The 23,321-nt window shown below is 50.2% G+C and overlaps 1 protein-coding gene across 1 annotated transcript in view; it reads left to right on the top strand.

Moving 5' to 3' along the window:
- Positions 1-23,097, top strand: part of FZD3 (frizzled class receptor 3) — a 30,477-nt gene extending 7,380 nt beyond the window's left edge. Inside the window, exons 2-6 of the mRNA XM_071547633.1 lie at positions 10,682-10,878; positions 15,275-16,292; positions 18,028-18,176; positions 21,010-21,243; positions 22,305-23,097. Coding sequence (XP_071403734.1) covers positions 10,682-10,878; positions 15,275-16,292; positions 18,028-18,176; positions 21,010-21,243; positions 22,305-22,518 — 1,812 coding nt within the window. The 3' untranslated portion in view covers positions 22,519-23,097. The remainder of the gene's footprint in view (positions 1-10,681; positions 10,879-15,274; positions 16,293-18,027; positions 18,177-21,009; positions 21,244-22,304) is intronic.
- The last annotated feature ends 224 nt before the right edge of the window (positions 23,098-23,321 follow it).

Here is a 23,321-nt window from a genome sequence, read left to right as displayed (position 1 = left end):
CTGAATCCAGCCCTGGGAACAGCAGCACAAGGATGTGGAGCTGCTGGAGAGAGTCCAGAGGAGGCCCCAGAGATGCTCCAGGGCTGGAGCCCCTTTGGAGCCAGACTGGGAGAGCTGGGGGGGTCACCTGGAGAGGAGAAGGATCCAGGGAGACCTTGGAGGCCCTTGCAGAGCCTGAAGGGGCTCCAGGAGAGCTGGAGAGGGACTGGGGCCAAGGGATGGAGGGACAGGACACAGGGAATGGCTTCCCAGTGCCAGAGGGCAGGGCTGGGCAAGGGGATATTGGGAAGGAATTGGTGGCTGGGAGGGTGAGGAGGGGCTGGGCTGGAATTCCCAGAGAAAGGATGGATGGCCCAGCCCTGGGAGTGTCCAAGGCCAGGTGGGATTCCCTGGGACAGTGGGAGGTGTTGGGGTTGGAATGGGATTATCTTGAAGGTCTCTTCTCACCCAAACCAGTCTGGGATGAACCACAACCCTCAGGTGGATCAGATGCTCCCCTCAATGGCAGCAAATGCCAATGGTCAGTCTCTGATTTTTCCCTTTAGGAATCACATCCTTGCACTTCAGAAAACCAGGGAAAATTATCCCAGGGCTGTGCTCAACAGTGCCCAAAAAATGAGCACTTAAAAGGTGCTTTTTTCTAAAATTAATACAAAAAACACAAAGGTTCAAACATCACTCCCTAAACATTAAAGTACAAGAGCAAGTCTGGGAAATTCTTCCTTTATTTTACTGAGTGACAAAGAATAATCTCAGAATTGCTGTTTTCTGGTCTCTGGTGTTTGTTGGTGCAAACACAGAAGAAAAAAAAAAGAGTTTTATGTGAAGATTCAGTTGAGAGTAAATGATCTACATCTTAATTAACATCTATTCACAGTGGGATGGTGCAGGGTGAGGGAGGCAGATGGTTCTGGATTCTGAGCAGCTGCTGGAGCCTGGAGGAGGAATCACAAGGGGGGAACACTCAGGGATTCATCAGGAAAAGTTAAATGACAAAGTGCTGCTCACTCAGGTCAGCAACAGGACAAGGGGGCACGATGGGCTCAAGCTCTGCCAGGGGAAATTGAAGTTGGAGATGAGAAAGAAATCCTTTGCAGAGAGAGTGCTCAGGGATTGGAATGGGCTGCCCAGAGAGGGGGTGGATTCCCCATCCCTGGAGGTTTTTCAGCTGAGCTTGGCCGTGGCACTGAGTGCCATGATCTGGTAAAGGGACTGGAGTTGGACCAAGGGTTGCACTTGATGATCTCGGAGGGCTTTTCCAACCCAATCCATTCTGTGATTCTATGAAGACCTGAGAGGGTTCAGCTGCAGAAGGGAAAGCTCCAGGGAGACCTGAGAGCCCCTTCCAGTGCCCAAAGGGGCTCCAGGAATGCTGGAGAGGGACAATGGGCTGGGAGAGCTGAGGGTGTTCAGGTGGAGAAGGGAAAGCTCCAGGGAGAGCAACGAGGCTGGAGAAGGGACTGGAGCACAAGTGCTGTGGGGAGAGGCTGAGGGAGCTGGGGGTGTTTAGCCTGGAGAAGAGGAGGCTCAGAGGTGACCTCAGCACTGTCTGGAACTGCCTGAAGGGAAGTTGTGGCCAGGTGGGGGTTGGTCTCTTCTCCCAGGCACTCAGCAATAGGACAAGGGGGCACGATGGGCTCAAGCTCTGCCAGGGGAAATTGAAGTTGGAGAGCAGAAAAAACTCCTTTGCAGAGAGAGTGCTCAGGGATTGGAATGGGCTGCCCAGAGAGGGGGTGGATTCCCCATCCCTGGAGGTTTTTCAGCTGAGCTTGGCCGTGGCACTGAGTGCCATGATCTGGTAAAGGGACTGGAGTTGGACCAAGGGTTGGACTTGCTGATCTCAGAGGGCTTTTCCAACCCCATCCAGTCTATGATTCAGGTCTGCAGGTGCCAATTTGGATGCCAGAGTTTGTTGTCTCAGAGTTTTGGCTTTGCCATTCCCATTCCCTTCCCCACCACGAGATCAGACTCTGCTCCCATTCCCTGGCTGGGTTTGTGCCAGTGTTGGCAGGGATGGGCACAGCAATGGGCTGCTCCAGCCTGGCAGGGGTCGGGCAGGGTGTGCTGCTGGTTGTGCTGCTCCCCTGGGACTGGGTTTCCCTTTCCTTCCTCCAGTGTCTGGTGGTGGTTCCAGTTACAGCAATGGGCTCCTCCAAACTGGGAAGTTTGGGCAGGGTGTGTAATTTATTTTATTTTATTTATTTTGTAATTTAATTGTATTTTATTATTTCATTTATTTTTATTTTTATTTTACTTTATTTCATTTCGTTTTATGTTATTTTTTATTTTATTTATTTTATTTGATTTCATTTCCTTTTGTTTCTCTTTTATGACATTTTATTTATTTTATTGCATTTTATTCTTATTTCTCTTTTATTTCATTTTGTTATTTTAGTTTATTATTTCCCTTTATTTTATTTTATTTTATTTTATTTTACTTTTATTTCATTTTATGTTATTTCATTATTTCATTTTATGTTATTTTAGTTTATTTCATTTTATTTTAATTTTATATTATTTTTATTTTATTTGTAATGTTTTATTTTATTTTACTTTCTTTTACTTTTATTTTATTTTTCATTTTATTTTATTTTAATTTTTATTTTTTGTCTTGTTTGATTTCATTTTATTTTACTTTATATTATTTTTTATTTTATTTTAATTTATTTTTTATTTTTATTTTGTTTTGTTTTAGTTATTTTATTATTTTTATTAATTATTTTTGTTTTATTTTATTTTTAAATTTCATTTTATTTTTTATTATTATTTTATTTTATTATTATTATTTTATTTTATTTTTATTATTTTATTATTTTAGTTTTATTTTATTTTTATTTTATTTTCTATTTTATTGTATTTATTTTATTTTTTATTTTATTTTTTTATTCCACTTTATTTTGTTTTACTTTTTTATTTTATTCTACTATTTTATTTTAATTTTTATTTTATTTTATATTTTATTGTATTTATTTTATTTTATATTTTATTTTACTATTCTATTTTATTATTTATGTTTATATTATTTTATTTTATTTTTTTACTTTATTTTTTATTTTATTTTACTTTATTTTACTTTATTTTACTTTATTTTACTTTACCTTATTTTATTTTATTTTATTTTATTTATTTTATTTTATTTATTTTATTTTATTTCATTTCATTTCATTCTTATTTTATTTTATTTTATTTTTTAATTTCATTTTATTTTATTTCATTATATTTCATTTCATTTCATTACTTTATTTTATTTTAATTTGTTTTATTTCATTTCATTTTATTTATTTATTTTATTTTATTTCATTTCATTTTTATTTTATTTTATTTTATTTTATTTTATTTTATTTTATTTTATTTTATTTTATTTTATTTTATTTTATTTTATTTTATTTTATTTTATTTTATTTCCTTTGCTTCACTCCTCTGGCCAGTCTCGCACTGCCCCTCCCGGCCCCGCATTTCCCGCCCCCGTTTCCCGCCCCCGTTTCCCGCCCTCCCCGGGGCTGTGGCCGCGCTGCCCCTCGGGGTTGTTGCCATGGCGACCCCTTTGTGGGTGCCCCAGGGTGGCCTCCCGATTGTCCCGAGCCGGCCCTGCCCTTTGCTCCCCCCCCGGCCGGGCTCGGCCCCCCGCGCCTCTCCAAGGAGTCTCAGCCCAGGGGTTCCCATGGAAACCGGGAAGGGATTGGAAAGGACAGGCACAAAGAGCGGGTCGGCTGAATGGGAATGAGGGAGGGAGGGAAAGGAAGGTTTGGGAAGGAAAGGTTTGGGAAGGGAAAGTTTGGGAAGGGAAGGGAAGGTTTGGGAAGGGAAGGTTTGGGAAGGGAAGGTAAGGTTTGGGAAGGGAAGATTTGGGAACGGAAGGTTTGGGAAGGGAAGGGAAGGTTTGGGAAGGGAAGGGAAGGTTTGGGAAGGGAAGGGAAGGTTTGGGAAGGGAAGGTTTGGGAAGGGAAGGTTTGGGAAGGGAAGGGAAGGGAAGGGAAGGGAAGGGAAGGGAAGGGAAGGGAAGGGAAGGGAAGGGAAGGGAAGGGAAGGGAAGGGAAGGGAAGGGGAAAGGGGAAGGGGAGGGGAAAGGGGAAGGTTTGGGAAGGGAAGGTTTGGGAAGGGAAGGTTTGGGAAGGGAAGGTTTGGGAAGGGAAGGTTTGGGAAGGGAAGGGAAGGGAAGGGAAGGGAAGGGAAGGGAAGGGAAGGGAAGGGAAGGGAAGGGAAGGGAAGGGAAGGGAAGGGAAGGGAAGAAAAACTCCTTGTGGTTCCTCTTTGCTGTGTAGAAACCTGAAATTCATCTTAAAAACTTGCTTTCCGTTTGTAAACTTTTTTATATTCCCATTTCTCTGATTTCTGGAACAAACCTGTCATGTCTGTGGCCCTGGGAGAGGAGAAACATCTTTCTTTTTAAATCCAACCACACAACTCTGCCCAGACACTTTTCCTTCCCCCTTCCCAGCTCTGAAACATCACTGTTGTTTTTCAGCATTTTTCTCTGTGGATTTTTTAATGACAAATTATAAATTATCTTACAGAAAAACAGTAGAAGAAATAAATATTTCAGTGGCCTGATTTGAAGATCTGCCCTTCATCCTTACGAAATCCAGTGGCCAAAATCCTGGAAAACCTGAATTTTCCTTACTCCTCCTTTGCAGCTGTGGCCAAATCACAGCTCTGATTCACAACCTTAATTAAGGAGCGCCACAAAAAGGCAACAGAATTCCTGAGTAATTCCTCAGATCCAGAGGTTGCTCTTCCCTTTTTTTCTGGCACCACAGGAGGCTTTTGTGTGGGAATGGCAAAATTCCAGGCTTTAAAACTCAGGCTTTGCTTCCAAAGGGGCTGCTGTCACTGTCCAGGGTCACTGAGGGGACTCGGGATCCCATCCCTTTGGAATCCCATCCCTCTGGACCCCATCCCTCTGGGACCCCATTCCTCTGGGACCCCATCCCTCTGGAACCCCAACCCTCTGAATCCCATCCCTCTGGGACCCCATCCCTCTGGAACCCCAGCCCTCTGAATCCCATCCCTCTGAATCCCATCCCTCTGGAATCCCATCCCTCTTGAACCCCATCCCTCTGGGACCCCATCCCTCTGAATCCCATCCCTCTGGGACCCCATCCCTCTGAAACCCCAACCCTCTGAATCCCATCCCTCTGAATCCCATCCCTCTGGAATCCCATCCCTCTGGACCCCATCCCTCTGGACCCCATCCCTCTTGAACCCCATCCCTCTGGAACCCCATCCCTCTTGAACCCCATCCCTCTTGAACCCCATCCCTCTGGAACCCCATCCCTCTGGATCCCCATCCCTCTGAATCCCATCCCTCTGGATCCCCATCCCTCTGGATCCCATCCCTCTGGAAGATCCTGGATTAGGAGCTGGCTGGAGGGTCGGGCCCAGAGGGGGCTGGTGAATGGAGCTGCATCCAGCTGGTCACCAGTGGTGTCCCCACAGGGGTCTGTGTTGGGTCCAGTCCTGTTTAATTAACATCTTTATTGATGATTTAGATGAGGGGATTGAGTCCATCAGCAGCAAATTTGCTGATGACACCAAGTTGGGAGGGAGTGTCGACCTGCTGGAAGGCAGGAGGGCTCTGCAGAGGGATCTGGGCAGGCTGGAGGGATCTGGAGAAGGATCTGGACAGGCTGGAGGGATCTGGAGAGGGATCTGGACAGGCTGGAGGGATCTGGAGAGGGACCTGGAGAGGCTGGAGGGATCTGGACAGGCAGGAGGGATCTGGAGAAGGATCTGGACAGGCAGGAGGGCTCTGCAGAGGGATCTGGACAGGCTGGAGGGATCTGGAGAAGGACCTGGACAGGCTGGAGGGCAGGAGGGCTCTGCAGAGGGATCTGGACAGGCTGGAGGGATGGGCTGATTCCAATGGGATGAGGTTGAACAAGGCCAAGTGCAGGTCCTGCCCTTTGGCCACCCCAACCCCCTGCAGCGCTCCAGGCTGGGCACAGAGTGGCTGGAGAGCAGCCAGGCAGAGGGACCTGGGGGGACTGAGGGACAGGAAGCTCAAGAGGAGCCACCAGTGTGCCCAGGTGGCCAAGAAGGCCAATGGGATCCTGGCCTGGATCCAAAGGAGCGTGGCCAGCAGGCCCAGGGCAGTGACCCTTCCCCTGGACTCTGCCTTGGGGAGGCCACACCTTGAGTGTTGTGTTCAGTTCTGGGCCCCTGAGTTGAGGCAAGAGATTGAGGGGCTGGAGCGGGGCCAGAGAAGAGCAACGAGGCTGGAGAAGGGACTGGATGTGGCACTGAGTGTCCTCTGAAACACCTCCAGGGACAGAGAATCCACCATGTCTTGATCCAACCCTACTGTGATCACCAGCCCAGGGCACTGAGTGCCCTGGGCTGGTGATCACAGTGGGGTTGGATCAAGGGTTGGACTTGATGATCTCAGAGGTCTCTTCCAACCCAACTGAGAAGAGCAACGAGGCTGGAGAAGGGACTGGAGCACAAGTGCTGTGGGGAGAGGCTGAGGGAGCTGGGGGTTGAACTTGATGATCTCGGAGGGCTTTTCCAACCCAATCCATTCTATGGATGTGACACTGAGTGAGAATCCACCACATCTTGATTGATCTGTGGGACATTGGAAAAAATGAAGGGAATTAGTCTGGGAAATAATAATGATATTCAAAAAAAAACACAACAGTAAAATCACGGCATGGTTGTATCTTGTATTCCAAAAATTAACCTTTTCCAGGGAAAAGGAGATTATGGGAAGAACTGGAATGGTAAAGAGGTGGAGGTTGGACTTTTCCTCCTCATTCCTGGTATTTCTCATTTTTTCTGGCACAGAATTTGACCTATTTTGTGTTGTAGGGTCTGTTTCGTTCTGTGTTTTGGGAAAGAAAAAAAAAGGAGCTGAACTGGTTTAAAATAGTTCCCAGGAAATTGCTGTTTGCCACTGTAATCTCTGTGCAGCTTCAGCTGGAATAAGATTTAAGGGTTTATGTGTGTTTATCTGCAGCAGGTTCCTTTGTGCTTCACCACAAATTCAGAATATCAGAGTCCCTGAGGGCCCTTTAATCCTGAGTGTGCCCAGGAGGCACTTCTGGGATCGAAGCAGAGTTTCATTCCAGAGTCGTGAGTCCTGATGGATCTCAGCGTTCCCCAGTTCTGCTCTCAGGGCAGTTAATTGAGCTTGTATTAATTGTTAATTAATTAATTAATCTGGTGAGGCTTCGGGCAGTGCCAGGGCTGCCCAGATCCAGAGGGAGGTGTTGAGGAGCTTGGTCTGGAGCCTTTCTGAGGATGGAAAGGATGGAGAAATAAACAGGACAAGGGTCGATGTCTGTGCTGGGTTAAAGGTGAACCAGGAGGAGAAATGAACCCACCACAAGAGAGATTCTAAGTTAGAGTTACAATTTCATACCAATATTCCAATCAATGCAATGGCCCAAAGAGCAATTGGGTTTAACCCCCAAAGCCCAGCAGTGTAACCCACCCCCTGGGGCACAAACACAGGGGGGTTTGGTGGCCCCTGTGCTGAGCCCCACGTGGTTCCCCCCAGTGCAAAGGCAAAGGAAGGGACAAAGCTGTTGGTGCAGATGATGGCACAGTCTGGGGGAGAGGGGTGGGCTCCTCCTGTCCAGGGTCTGCTCCTCCTCTGGATGCCAGGAGTGGTGCCAGAGGTGGCCAAAGGCCAAGATTGCATCCCCTAAGGTTTGGGTGGGAGCCCCCAGTGCCTCCCCCAGGGCAGGGAGTTCCAGCCTGGGGGATGTGACTGTGTGAGCCAGGGGGGATTTTGGACTGGTTGGTGGCCCCTGAGCAGAGCTGAGCCCTGAGGTGGGTGTGGAGGTGCCAAGGAGTCCCTGGAGGGGAGTTGTCCCAGCTCTTCTCTGCCAGGCTTCTTTCCCAGGCAGCTCCCAGGCTGAGGGGTGGGGTGTGCCCTGGGCAGCTGCTGCCAATGGGCCATTGTTGCCAGTGTGTGGGCAATGGCTGGAGGGTGGAGAATGCCCAGCTTTGGTCACCCCCACCCAGGGAGAAACTGGTCCCACCTGCTCAACTGGGACATCTTGATGGTCTATTTCTTGGTCCTCTTTTTCATGAGTTACAGTTGCCAGGTAATGGTGGAAAGAAGGGAAGAAGAACTAACTGTGTTTACATTAACACATTTTTAACCATTCCTGTGCAGGAATACACAAATTAAAGGAGGGAATATTTGTAGAACTAATTTTTCACACAATTCTGAAACTTAACACACCCCATGCAAACCATCAAACCTCACACTGGCATAGCCAGTTATTAAGTATATTGTTAATAATATATTAATAAACAATTATAAGAAAATTTAAATTACAATAAATTAAAATTACCATTTAAAATAATATTATTAATTATCAATATTTGACAAAATTGCTGGATCCAGGCAGTCCTTATGCAACTTATTATAACTTTATAAAAGAGCTTTTAAGGTGTGTTTTTCCACTGGGCTTTTGCAGGATTTGTCTTTTACTTCTGCACCAGCTCAAGGTCTCCAGACAAATTCCATTCTTATCTTGGAAGCTGCAAATTTCCCTTTGGTTTGGTAGCCTGGAAATGCATCAATCCCAACAAATTCTCATGGATTTTAATGGAAATCAAGGACAGGAATGTGCCTTGGGAATCATTGTCATTGTCCCCAAGGCTTGTGGAGCACCAAGATCCAACCACACCAAATCCTTTCCAAAACAGCTCAGTGTGGAGAAGGGATGGGATGGACCTTGTCATTGTCCCCAACGCTTGTGGAACACCAAGGTCCAACCACACCCAAACCTTCCCAAAACAGCTCAGTGTGCAGAAAGGTCAGGGTGGACCTTGTCATTGTCCCCAAGGCTTGCAGGGCACCAAGGTCCAACCACACCAAGACCTTCCCACAACATCTGAGTGTGGAGAAGGGATGGGACAGGAACTTGTCATTGTCCCCAAGGTGGAACACCAAGGTCCAACCACACCAAGACCTTCCCACAACACCTGAGTGTGGAGAAAGGATGGGATGGACGTTGTCAGTGTCCCCAAGGTGGAGCACCAAGGTCCAACCACACCAAGACCTTCCCAAAACAGCTCAATGTGGAGAAAGGATGGGATGGACCTTGTCATTATCCCCAAGGCTTGCGGAGCACCAAGATCCAACCACACCAAATCCTTCCCAAAACACCTGAGAGTGGAGAAGGGATGGGATGGATCTTGTCATTGTCCCCAAGGCTTGCAGAGCACCAAGGTCCAACCGCACCAAATCCTTTCCAAAACAGCTCAGTGTGCAGAAAGGTCAGGGTGGACCTTGTCATTGTCCCCAAGGCTTGCAGGGCACCAAGGTCCAACCACACCAAGACCTTCCCACAACACCTGAGAGTGGAGAAGGGATGGGATGGACCTTGTCAGTGTCCCCAAGGTGGAGCACCAAGGTCCAACCACACCAAAACCTTCCCAATACAGCTCAGTGTGGAGAAGGGATGGGATGGACCTTGTCATTATCCCCAAGGCTTGCGGAGCACGAAGGTCCAACCACACCAAATCCTTTCCAAAACAGCTCAGTGTGCAGAAAGGACAGGATGGACTTTGTCAGTGTCCCCAGGGTGGAGCACCAAGGTCCAACCACACCCAAACCTTCCCACAACACCTGAGAGTGGGGAAGGGATGGGATGGACCTTGTCAGTGTCCCCAAGGTGGAGCACCAAGGTCCAACCACACCCAAACCTTCCCACACCACCTGAGTGTGGAGAAAGGATGGGATGGACTTTGTTAGTGTCCCCAAGGTGGAGCACCAAGGTCCAACCACACCCAAACCTTCCCAATACAGCTCAGTGTGGAGAAGGGATGGGACAGGAACTTGTCATTGTCCCCAAGGCTTGCAGAGCACCAAGGTCCAACCACACCAAGACCTTTCCACAACACCTGAGAGTGGAGAAGGGATGGGATGGACCTTGTCAGTGTCCCCAAGGTGGAGCACCAAGGTCCAACCACACCCAAAACTTCCCACAACACCTGAGAGTGGAGAAGGGATGGGATGGACCTTGTCATTGTCCCCAAGGCTTGCAGAGCACCAAGGTCCAACCACACCCAAACCTTCCCACACCACCTGAGTGTGGAGAAAGGATGGGATGGACTTTGTTAGTGTCCCCAAGGTGGAGCACCAAGGTCCAACCACACCCAAACCTTCCCAATACAGCTCAGTGTGGAGAAGGAATGGGACAGGAACTTGTCATTGTCCCCAAGGCTTGCAGAGCACCAAGGTCCAACCACACCAAGACCTTTCCACAACACCTGAGAGTGGAGAAGGGATGGGATGGACCTTGTCAGTGTCCCCAAGGTGGAGCACCAAGGTCCAACCACACCAAGACCTTCCCACAACACCTGAGAGTGGAGAAGGGATGGGATGGACCTTGTCATTGTCCCCAAGGCTTGCAGAGCACCAAGGTCCAACCACACCAAGACCTTCCCACAACACCTGAGTGTGGAGAAGGGATGGGATGGGCCTTGTCATTGTCCCCAACACTTGTGGAACACCAAGGTCCAACCACACCAAGACCTTCCCACAACACCTGAGAGTGGAGAAGGGATGGGATGGGCCTTGTCATTGTCCCCAGGGTGGAGCACCAAGGTCCAACCACACCAAGACCTTCCCACAACACCTGAGTGTGGAGAAGGGATGGGCCAGGAACACCCCATGGAGGTGCTGTTGGTAACTCCTGCCTTCTCCTTTTCCCTTCCCCAGCCCTTCCACCCCATGGTGAACCTGGAGTGCTCCCGGGACTTCCGGCCGTTCCTGTGCGCGCTCTACGCGCCGGTGTGCCTGGAGTACGGGCGGGTGACGCTGCCGTGCCGGCGGCTGTGCCAGCGCGCCCACAGCGAGTGCGCCAAGCTCATGGACATGTTCGGCGTGGCCTGGCCCGAGGACATGGACTGTGCCAGGTGAGGCACCTGCGGCTCCAGCCGTGGGCCAAACCAGGGGCTTTGAGTGGGTTCTCTTCCATCTCTGCTCCAAACCAGTTGCTTTAACTGTTTTCTGTTCCTCTTATGGTCCAAACCAGATGGTTTAAGAGGTTTTTTTTCCTATTCCATTTATGGTCCAAAATAAGTGTTTTAAGTGGGTTTTTCCCCATCCCATTTATGGTCCAAACCAGATGGTTTAAGTGTTCCATTTATGGTCCAAACCAGCTGGTTTAAGTGGTTTCTGTTCCATTTATGGTCCAAACCAGATGGTTTAAGTGTTCCATTTATGGTCCAAACCAGCTGGTTTAAGTGGTTTCTGTTCCATTTATGGTCCAAACCAGATGGTTTAAGTGGGTTTTTTCCCCATCCCATTTATAGTCCAAACCAGATGTTTTAAAGTGTTTTCTGTTCCATTTATGGTCCAAACCAGCTGGTTTAAGTGTTTTCAGTTCCATTTATGATCCAAACCAGCTGGTTTAAGAGTTTTCTGTTCCATTTATGGTCCAAACCAGAAGCTTTAAGTGTTTTCTCTTCCCTTTATGGTCCAAATCAGATGTTTTGTTTCCCATCCCATTTATGATCCAAACCAGATGTGTTAAGTGGTTCCACCCCCTGCCATTTATGGTCCAAACCAGATGTTTTAAGTGTTCCATTTATGGTCCAAACCAGATGGTTTAAGTGTTTTCCATCCCATTTATGGTCCAAACCAGATGGTTTAAGTGGCTTTTTTCCCCCATCCCATTTATGGTCCAAACCAGATGTTTTAAGAGTTTTCTGTTCCATTTATGGTCCAAACCAAGATGTTTTAACTGGTTTTTTTCCCCACCCCATTTGTGGTCCAAACCAGCTCTTTTAAGTGTTTTCTGTTCCCTTTGTGGTCCAAACCAGATGGTTTAAGTGTTTTCCATCCCATTTATGGTCCAAACCAGATGTTTTAAGTGGGTTTTTTTCCCCTATTCCATTTATGGTCCAAACCAGATGTTTTAAGAATTTTCTGTTCCATTTATGGTCCAAACCAGATGGTTTAAAGTGTTCTCTGTTCAATATGTGATCCAAACTGGATGTTTTAGGAGTTTTCTGTTCCTTTTATGGTCCAAACCAGATGTTTTAAGAGGGTTTTTTTTCCTATTCCATTTATGGTCCAAAACAAATGTTTTAAGTGGGTTTTTCTCCATCCCATTCATGGTCCAAACCAGATGCTTTAAGTGGGTTTTTATCTCCCATTCCATTTATGGTCCAAACCAGAAGTTTTATTTTTTTTCCCATCCCATTTATGGTCCAAACCAGATGGTTTAAGTGGCTTTTTTTCCCCCTTCCATTTATGGTCTAAAACAGAAGTTTTAATTGTCTTCTGTTCCCTTTATGGTCCAAATCAGATGTTTTGTTTCCCATCCCATTTATGATCCAAACCAGATGTGTTAAATGGTTCCACCCCCTGCCATTTATGGTCCAAACCAAGATGTTTTAACTGGTTTTTTTCCCCACCCCATTTGTGGTCCAATCCAGCTCTTTTAAGTGTTTTCTGTTCCCTTTGTGGTCCAAACCAGATGGTTTAAGTGTTTTCCATCCCATTTATGGTCCAAACCAGATGTTTTAAGTGGGTTTTTTTCCCCTATTCCATTTATGGTCCAAACCAGATGTTTTAAAGTGTTTTCTGTTCAATATGTGATCCAAACTGGATGTTTTAGGAGTTTTCTGTTCCATTTATGGTCCAAACCAGCTCTTTTAAGTGGTTTCTGTTCCCTTTATGGTCCAAACCAGATGGTTTAAGTATTTTCCACTTCTGGTCCAAACCAAGTGGTTTCAGTGTTTTCTCTTCCATTTCTGGGCCAAACCAGATGTTCTAAGTAGTTTTTTCCCATTCCATTTATGACACAAACCAGATGGTTTAAGTGGATTTTTTCCCCATCCCATTCATGGTCCAAACCAGATGGTTTAAGTGTTCTCTGTTCCATTGATGATCCAAACCAGATGCTTTAATTGTTGGTTTTTTTCCATTTCATTTATAGTTCAAACCAGATGTTTTAAGTAGTTTTTCTCCCCCATTCCATTTATGATCCAAACCAAATGTTTTAAGTGTTGTTTTAATCACACAAATATCATCATAATTTCAATTTTTTGCTGCTGGGCTGGGTTTCTGGTGTAACCACCTTCCCATCCTCCCTGAGAGCAGCAAGCCAAGGTGCTCTGTAACATCCCTCCTTCCAAGGATTCTCATGGAGCCCAAATTTACAGGCTCCCTGAGGTGGATTTTGTATCCTCACCTTTATTCCCAAAGCCCCCTAATGGTCCTTGTCCTTTTATTTCTTTGTATTTTTATTGTTGCTCCTGTTTTATGGTTTCCACATCCAGGACATGGAGCTCTGGAATTTGTGTATAAACAGAGCAGGAATTCACAGAATCATAGAATGGATTGGGTTGGAAGAGACCTCTGAGATCATCAAGTCCAACCCTTGGTCCAACTCCAGTCCCTTTACCAGATCATGGCACTCAGTGCCACGGCCAAGCTCAGCTGAAAAACCTCCAGGGATGGGGAATCCACCCCCTCTCTGGGCAGCCCATTCCAATCCCTGAGCACTCTCTCTGCAAAGGACTTTTTTCTGCTCTCCAACTTCAATTTCCCCTGGCAGAGCTTGAGCCCATCGTGCCCCCTTGTCCTATTGCTGAGTGCCTGGGAGAAGAGACCAACCCCCAGCTGGCCACAACTTCCCTTCAGGCAGTTCCAGACAGTGCTGAGGTCACCTCTGAGCCTCCTCTTCTCCAGGCTGAACACCCCCAGCTCCCTCAGCCTCTCCCCACAGCACTTGTGCTCCAGTCCCTTCTCCAGCCTCGTTGCTCTTCTCAGTTGGGTTGGAAGAGACCTCTGAGATCATCAAGTCCAACCCTTGATCCAACCCCACTGTGATCACCAGCCCAGGGCACTCTGTGCCCTGGGCTGGTGATCACAGTGGGGTTGGATCAAGACATGTTGGATTCTCTGTCCCTGGAGGTGTTTCAGAGGACACTCAGTGCCACATCCAGTCCCTTCTCCAGCCTCGTTGCTCTTCTCTGGCCCCGCTCCAGCCCCTCAATCTCTTGCCTCAACTGAGGGGCCCAGAACTGAACACAACACTCAAGGTGTGGCCTCCCCAAGGCAGAGTCCAGGGGAAGGGTCACTGCCCTGGGCCTGCTGGCCACGCTACTTTGGATCCAGGCCAGGATCCCCTTGGCCTTCTTGGCCACCTGGGCACACTGGTGGCTCCTGTTCAACCTCCAGTCCATCCAATGTCATGGAGTGCCCATAGTTTGGATTGTCCCATTTGGCTGCAGTTGGAGTGCCTGGAGTCACACCTGTGTCCAATTCAGATCCAGTTGGAGTACCTGGAGTCTCCATCTGTGTCCTTGCTGTGCCTTGAGTCACACAAGTGTCCCATTAATCCACAGTTGTTGTACCTGGAGTCACACCTGTGTCCCAATTGGCTCCAGTTGGAGTGCCTGGAGTCACACCTGTGTCCAATTTAGATCCAGTTGGAGTGCCTGGAGTCACACCTGTGTCCCAGTTGGCTCCAGTTGGAGTGCCTGGAGTCACACAAGTGTCCCATTTGGTTCCAGTTGGTGTACCTGGAGTCACACCTGTGTCCAATTGAGATCCAGTTGGGGTACCTGGAGTCTCCATCTGTGTCCTTGGTGTGCCTGGAGTTCTGTTTTCTCACCCCACCCAACCCTTAAGCTTGAATCTAAAAGTCATCAGCCATCTTTTGTCTTCACTCCTGGCTCTCCAAGCCTAAACCCTTTGTGTTGGAATGGTGAGAAAATTTCTCTGAGGGGGCTCCTCCCAAACACCACCTTCCTGTGTTTGAACCTTTCACACCCATTTGGCCCCAGCTGGTGTCCCTGGAGTCACACCTGTGTCCAATTCAGATCCAGTTGCTGTCCCTGGAGTCACACCTGTGTCCAGTTCAGATCCAGTTGCTGTCCCTGGAGTCACACCTGTGTCCCATTTGGCCCCAACTGGTGTCCCTGGAGTCACACCTGTGTCCCATTTGTCCCAGTTGCTGTCCCTGGAGTCACACCTGTGTCCCATTTGGCCCCAGCTGGTGTCCCTGGAGTCACACCTGTGTCCCATTTGTCCCAGTTGCTGTCCCTGGAGTCACACCTGTGTCCCATTTGTCCCAGCTGGTGTCCCTGGAGTCACACCTGTGTCCAGTTCAGATCCAGTTGCTGTGCCTGGAGTCACACCTGTGTCCAGTTCAGATCCAGTTGCTGTGCCTGGAGTCACACCTGTGTCCAGTTCAGATCCAGTTGCTGTCCCTGGAGTCACACTTTGACCCAGGGTCACCAATCTCTGCCAAGTGTGTGACTCTTCCTTGCCAACTCTTCTCTCCCCCCGTTCCAGGTTCCCGGACTGTGACGAGCCGTACCCGCGTCTCGTTGACCTCAGCGTGGCCGGGGAGCCCACGGAGGAGACGCCCGTAGCGGTGCAGAGGGACTACGGCTTCTGGTGTCCCCGGGAGCTGAAGATCGACCCCGAGCTGGGCTACTCCTTCCTGCGGGTGCGGGACTGCTCCCCTCCCTGCCCCAACATGTACTTCCGGCGCGAGGAGCTCTCCTTCGCGCGCTACTTCATCGGCGTCATCTCCATCGTCTGCCTCTCGGCCACGCTCTTCACCTTCCTCACCTTCCTCATCGACGTCACGCGGTTCCGCTACCCGGAGCGGCCCATCATCTTCTACGCCGTGTGCTACATGATGGTGTCCCTCATCTTCTTCATCGGGTTCCTGCTGGAGGACCGCGTGGCCTGCAACGCCTCCAGCCCCGCCCAGTACCGCGCGGCCACGGTGACGCAGGGCTCGCACAACAAGGCCTGCACCATGCTCTTCATGGTGCTCTACTTCTTCACCATGGCCGGCAGCGTCTGGTGGGTCATCCTCACCATCACCTGGTTCCTGGCGGCCGTGCCCAAGTGGGGCAGCGAGGCCATCGAGAAGAAGGCGCTGCTGTTCCACGCCAGCGCCTGGGGCATCCCGGGCACGCTCACCGTCGTGCTGCTGGCCATGAACAAGATCGAGGGCGACAACATCAGCGGCGTGTGCTTCGTCGGCCTCTACGACGTGGACGCGCTGCGCTACTTCGTGCTGGCGCCGCTCTGCCTCTACGTGGTGGTGGGAGTGTCCCTGCTGCTCGCCGGCATCATCTCCCTCAACCGCGTCCGCATCGAGATCCCGCTGGAGAAGGAGAACCAGGACAAGCTGGTGAAGTTCATGATCCGCATCGGCGTCTTCAGCGTCCTCTACCTGGTGCCGCTCCTGGTGGTGATTGGCTGCTACTTCTACGAGCAGGCGTATCGCGGCGTGTGGGAGACCACCTGGATCCAGGAGCGCTGCCGGGAGTACCACATCCCGTGTCCCTACCAGGTGAGGAGCCAGGGGACACACTCATGGATAACAGGGAGAGGTGGTTGGCTTGGGTGGTGCCATTCCTACCAGGGAAGGTCTTGCCATACTCAAATCTTCTGTAAGATGTTGGAAACTTGGAGATTCCCTCAAGCTGTGGGTGGGTTTTGTGGATTTCATGGGATTGCCCATCGTCCCATTCCTACCAGGGAAGGTCTTGCCATACTCAGATCTTTTGGAAGATGTTGGAAATTTGGAGGTTCCCTCAAGCTGTGGGTGGGTTTTGTGGATTTCATGGGATTTCCCATTGTCCCATTCCTACAAGGGAAAGTCTTGCCATACACAAATATTTTGGAAGCTTTGGTGCTGGAAAACTGAAGGATTCCCTCAAGCTCCTGGGTGGGTTCTGTGGAGTTTTGGGGCTGTGTGAGACATAAAGATGTTGTTCTGAATCAACCCCAACCACAGGACTCCATGAGTTTATTGAAGGTGTGTTGAAAATGTCACTCAGGAGGAATTTTGGCTTTTAAGCTCAGGTGCCATCACCCTGAACTCTGATTTTCCTGGTTCTTGTCATTGCTCTGGAGCAGTTTTGGTGCTTTGGTTTGCCTGGAGCTTTTTGTGGTGTGTCAGAAAAAATGGGGATATAATTTTTTCCACTTCCCTGCTCAGTTTGGTGGAGCTGTCCCAGGAACAGGAGGAGCCTTTGGGATCAGACTGTCCCCTGCTTTGTTCAGTTTTATTCTGGTGCAGTTGAAACTATAGAATCACAGAATGGATTGGGTTGGAAAAGCCCTCCGAGATCATCAAGCCCAACCCTTGGTCCAACTCCAGTCCCTTTACCAGATCATGGCACTCAGTGCCACGGCCAAGCTCAGCTGAAAAACCTCCAGGGATGGGGAATCCACCCCCTCTCTGGGCAGCCCATTCCAATCCCTGAGCACTCTCTCTGCAAAGGATTTTTTTCTGCTCTCCAACTTCAGTTTCCCCTGGCAGAGCTTGAGCCCATCGTGCCCCCTTGTCCTATTGCTGAGTGCCTGGGAGAAGAGACCAACCCCCACCTGGCCACAACTTCCCTTCAGGCAGTTCCAGACAGTGCTGAGGTCACCTCTGAGCCTCCTCTTCTCCAGGCTGAACACCCCCAGCTCCCTCAGCCTCTCCCCACAGCACTTGTGCTCCACTCCCTTCTCCAGCCTCGTTGCTCTCCATGGAGCTTTCCCTTCTCCACCTGAACACCCTCAGCTCTCCCAGCCCACCGTCCCTCTCCAGCATTCCAGGAGCCCCTTTGGGCACTGGAAGGGGCTCTCAGGTCTCCTTGGAGCTTTCCCTTCTCCAGCCAAACCCTCTCAGGTCTTCATAGAATCACAGAATGGATTGGGTTGGAAAAGCCCTCCAAGATCATCGAGTCCAACCCTTGGTCCAACTCCAGTCCCTTTACCAGATCATGGCACTCAGTGCCACGGCCAAGCTCAGCTGAAAAACCTCCAGGGATGGGGAATCCACCCCCTCTCTGGGCAGCCCATTCCAATCCCTGAGCACTCTCTCTGCAAAGCATTTCTTTCTGCTCTCCAACTTCAATTTCCCCTGGCAGAGCTTGAGCCCATCCTATTGCTGAAGTCCTGGCACTTCAACTCCCAAAACCTTTGTGTTGGTGGGGTGAGAAAAATCCCCTGAAGAAACTCTCCCTCACCACACAGACACCTTTCTTTGTTTGAACCTCTGACAGAAACCCTCCTTTGTCCTTGTGCCTCCCCAGGTGCCTCAGATGAGCCGCCCGGACCTGATCCTGTTCCTCATGAAGTACCTCATGGCGCTGGTGGTTGGAATCCCCTCCGTGTTCTGGGTGGGCAGCAAGAAGACCTGTTTTGAGTGGGCCAGTTTCTTCCACGGGCGCAGGAAAAAAGAGTGAGTGTGACACCCCAGCCCTGGCAAAACCCTCCTCCCTCACAGCCCTGGCACCGTGTTTGGGTGGTGTGCTGGGTTAAAGGTGAACCAGGAGGAGAAATGAACCCAACCCAAAAGGGATTCTAAGTCAGAGTTACAATTTAATACCAATATTCCAATCAATGCAATGGCCCAAAGAGCAATTGGGTTTAACCCCCAAAGCCCAGCAGTGTAACCCACCCCCTGGGGCACAAACACAGGGGGGTTTGGTGGCCCCTGTGCTGAGCCCCACGTGGTTCCCCCGAGTGCAAAGGCAAAGGAAGGGACAAAGCTGTTGGTGCAGATGATGGCACAGTCTGGGGGAGAGGGGTGGGCTCCTCCTGTCCAGGGTCTGCTCCTCCTCTGGATGCCAGGAGTGGTGCCAGAGGTGCCCAAAGGCCAAGATTGCATCCCCTGAGGTTTGGGTGGGAGCCCCCAGTGGCTCCCCCAGGGCAGGGAGTTCCAGCCTGGGGGATGTGACTGTGTGAGCCAGGGGGGATTTTGGAATGGTTGGTGGCCCCTGAGCAGAGCTGAGCCCTGAGGTGGGTGTGGAGGTGCCAAGGAGTCCCTGGAGGGGAGTTGTCCCAGCTCTTCTCTGCCAGGCTTCTTTCCCAGGCAGCTCCCAGGCTGAGGGGTGGGGTGTGCCCTGGGCAGCTGCTGCCAATGGGCCATTGTTGCCAGTGTGTGGGCAATGGCTGGAGGGTGGAGAATGCCCAGCTTTGGTCACCCCCACCCAGGGATGAACTGGTCCCACCTGCTGAACTGGGACAGGTGGGTTTTCCATGAAGGCAAAGACAGGGATAAATAGGGGTAATTCCTTTGGAAACCTCTCACTATCCAAAATGGATATGTCACCATCCAAAAGACTGGACAAGCAACAGCTCAGAAATTCCTTATTTCTCCATAATTATTCTTTAGTCCCACAATCCAATCTACATTCCTCTGTCTGTCCTCAAAATGGCTTTTAACAGAAATTGGGTTTCAGCTGAACAGCCCAACCACTCTGCCACTCACTGAGAGGTGGAATTGAGAGTTTTTATTTATAAATGTGTTTATCTACACAGTCAGCTGAGTCAGACCCTTAAATTGCCATTAAACAAAGTGCTTTTCTCTGTGGTTACAGTTAAAAGCATTTGCCTCTGCTTTTAATCTCCCTTATGCATTAGTGCAAAAGCACAGCTTGATAAAGTGACAGAATGTCCTGGAGCTTGTGTGAGGATGAAATTAATTTAAACCAAGGTGTGGCTTAACTTTGGAGTCAATCCATGGCAGTTTTTAGTAGCCAGGTGTATTTTCATAATAAATATTGTTTTTTAAGTGCTGTTTTAAAACAGGCCCATGGAGGGAGAAGCCTTTAAGTGACTCCTCTGTGACTTTTTGTCCCTCCAGCTGGAGCCAGACTCCTTTATTTCCATTTGAGGAGCAGGAGGAGGCAGAGCTGGAACAAACCTCCCTCCTCAGGGAGCCTGGGATTGTCTGGGAGAAGGAAAACTGGGAGGAGGAGCTGGGCAGGCAGAGGAGAGGGAACATGAAAGAGCAGCACAGAGAGCATTGTGAGATGTGTTGTATTTCACTGCTGTCCTCCTGCTGCCACTTCTAATCCAGGTTTGAAATGCTCTGTGGAGTGAGGGGTGTTCCCTGAGAGGCACTTCCCTGGACAACACTCAGAAACACACACTGATCATTCCCATGGCCAGGCTGGAGGGTTGGGCACACGGATTAGGAAGGGCTCAACAACATGAACTTCACTAATATATCCAGATCCAGAGATGCTTCAGGGGCTGGAGCAGGTCCAGGGAAGGGCAACGAGGCTGGAGAAGGGACTGGAGCACAAGTGCTGTGGGGAGAGGCTGAGGGAGCTGGGGGTGTTCAGCCTGGAGAAGAGGAGGCTCAGAGGTGACCTCAGCACTGTCTGGAACTGCCTGATAGAAGTTTGTACCCAGGGGGGTTGGTCTCTTCTTCCAGGAACCAGCAGGAGAACAGGAGGGCACAACTCAAGCTCTGCCAGGGGAGGTTTGGGTTGGGTATCAGGAGGAAATTCTTTACAGAGAGAGTGCTCAGGGATTGGAATGGGCTGCCCAGAGAGGGGGTGGATTCCCCATCCCTGGAGGTTTTTAAGATGAGACAGGACATGGCACTGAGTGCCCTGGGCTGGTGATCACAGTGGGGTTGGATCAAGGGTTGGAATTGATGATCTCAGAGGTCTCTTCCAACCCAAGTGAGAAGAGCAACAAGGCTGGAGAAGGGACTGGAGCACAAGTGCTGTGGGGAGAGGCTGAGGGAGCTGGGGGTGTTTAGCCTGGAGAAGAGGAGGCTCAGAGGTGACCTCAGCACTGTCTGAAACTGCCTGAAGGGAAGTTCTGGCCAGCTGGGGGTTGGTCTCTTCTCCCAGGCACTCAGCAATAGGACAAGGGGGCACGATGGGCTCAAGCTCTGCCAGGGGAGGTTTGGGTTGGATATCAGGAAGAAATGCTTTGCAGAGAGAGTGCTCAGGGATTGGAATGGGCTGCCCAGAGAGGGGGTGGATTCCCCATTCCTGGAGGTTTTTCAGCTGAGCTTGGCCATGGCACTGAGTGCCATGATCTGGTAAAGGGACTGGAGTTGGACCAAGGGTTGGACTTGATGATCTCAGAGGTCTCTTCCAACCCAACTGATTCTGTGATTTTATTCTATGATTAGGCAATTAGGGACATTACAATGTAAGCAGAAGGTCTGAGTTGCCAAGTTGTGCTGCCTGCCCTGTCTGTGAAACAACTACAGCTCTGCAATCCCGTCTGCGCCGCACTAATTAACGTTAATTATTCCGCTCGCTCAGGGTTGTAAACGAGAGCCGCCAAGTGCTGCAGGAGCCAGACTTCACCCAGTCCCTGCTGAGGGACCCCAACACGCCCATCATCCGCAAGTCCAGGGGCACCTCCACGCAGGGCACCTCCACCCACGCCTCGTCCACGCAGCTGGCCATGGTGGACGAGCAGCGCAGCAAGGCGGGCAGCGTGCACAGCAGGGTCAGCAGCTACCACGGCAGCCTGCACCGCTCGCGGGACGGACGGTGCGTGTGCCACACACACAGAGTCACCGCGGCACGGCCAGCGTGGGAGGGACATCGGGGGGGTCACCCGGGGCCACCCCCCTGCCCCACCGCCTTGGGGTGGGCTGGCAAAGTGCCGGCTGGTCAATAGGGAGTGTCTGAGCATCCCTCCCGTGGAGAAAAGGGAGGAAAAAACTGGAAACTCAAAACAGGCTTAAACTTGAACTAACAATATACATTTATACAGAAAAGAAAGCTACAATATAACACACACTTAGTCAGGTGGCTTGGGTTGAGCTGGCACAATGCCAAGTGCCCAATGCAGACTCAAAGTGTCCCTCTCCCCACTGAGAAAAGGGAGAAAGGAAAAAAACCAGAAGCTTTGTCCTGAAAAGATGGAGCACTAAACTGGGCTTTCAGAGAGGAGCAACGAGGCTGGAGAAGGGACTGGAGCACAAGTGCTGTGGGGAGAGGCTGAGGGAGCTGGGGGTGTTCAGCCTGGAGAAGAGGAGGCTCAGAGGTGACCTCAGCACTGTCTGGAACTGCCTGAAGGGAAGTTCTGGCCAGGTGGGGGTTGGTCTCTTCTCCCAGACACTCAGCAATAGGACAAGGGGGCACGATGGGCTCAAGCTCTGCCAGGGGAAATTGAAGTTGGAGATGAGAAAAAACTTCTTTGCAGAGAGAGTGCTCAGGGATTGGAATGGGCTGCCCAGAGAGGGGGTGGATTCCCCATCCCTGGAGGTTTTTCAGCTGAGCTTGGCCGTGGCACTGAGTGCCATGATCTGGTAAAGGGACTGGAGTTGGACCAAGGGTTGGGCTTGATGATCTCAGAGGGCTTTTCCAACCCAATCCATTCCATGATTCTGTCACTCTGTGAGTTCTCATGAGTAATCTCCAGGGAGTTACTAAGAACTCCCAGGGAGTGCTCCCTCCTCCAACAGTCTGGTGCAGCTGTGGCCTTGTTTCTTCTCAGCTGCTTTCAGTCTCACAGACTCTCACACAGATCTGAATTGCTCACCTGTGATTTTTCTGTACCAACACACACCTGGCTAACCCCACACCCCCTGTGCTCCCACCCTCAGGTACACACCCTGCAGCTACCGAGGCGTGGAGGAGCGTCTGCCCCACGGCAGCATGTCCAGGCTGACCGACCACTCCAGGCACAGCAGCTCCCACCGGCTGAACGAGCAGTCCCGGCACGGCAGCGCCCGCGACCTGAGCGCCAACCCCCTGACCCACATCACGCACGGCACCAGCATGAACCGCGTCATCGAGGAGGATGGAACCAGCGCCTGAGCGCCCGCCGGGCTGCTGGCACAGCCTGGGGGGCGTGGGGAGGCTGCACAGCTCGTGGGCCCTTCCTGGGTGTCCTCATCGTCTCACGGGGTGCTGAATTCCAGACGGATCAGGGAGCCAAAGCGGCGCCTCCGGTGGCAGCCGGCGCTGTCGTGGTGCTCGTCTTAAATCCCCGAGTCAGAGCCTGGTTGTGTCCTTTGAGCCTCTCTGTGGGTCATTATTTATTGGGTGACTGGTCCTCATTAGACACCACTGCTGGAATTCCTTCTGGAAAAGTCTCCCTTTCCTCCCTGTGTCCCTCCGCGTGTCGGGAGGTGCCACCCCTGAGAACTCATCGCTGGGGTCACCCCCAGGGTCCCTCTGGTGACACTGGTGGTGGTTGGAGGATCCCTCAGCACTCCTGGACACAGCTCCTGCCTCCTTCCATCCTGTGCCTCAGGAGGGGACACATCCAGTGCTGCCTGAGGGACATCCCTGCCAACCTCGGGGCACTCCAGGAAAACAATGGAGAAGGAAATTCCAGCTCTTCCCAGGGCTGCTCAGGCTGGTGTTGGGCTGGGGTGGGAGGGTGGTGGGAAGAGAGAGAGGCAGGGAGAGCGATTTTTTTATAACTTGTATTGCCCTTGCTTTTTTACAAAAGACTATTTAAATTTTCTACTCGTTTACAGTTTCTGTAGGAAGAGAATGGCTTTTAAAAGCAGTTACCTAGAAAATATTCAGCCACTTATTTTTTAGAGTCATGTACAAAAGCTGAGATTGCCTGTCCCTGATCTATTTAAAAACAAATTATAATAGGAAAGGTG

The sequence above is a fragment of the Pithys albifrons genome, chromosome 2, assembly GCF_047495875.1.
Source record: "Pithys albifrons albifrons isolate INPA30051 chromosome 2, PitAlb_v1, whole genome shotgun sequence".
NCBI classification, from domain to species: Eukaryota; Metazoa; Chordata; class Aves; order Passeriformes; family Thamnophilidae; genus Pithys; species Pithys albifrons.
Note: the sequence above shows the minus strand (reverse complement) of the source record. Positions and strands in the feature narration are given on the sequence as shown.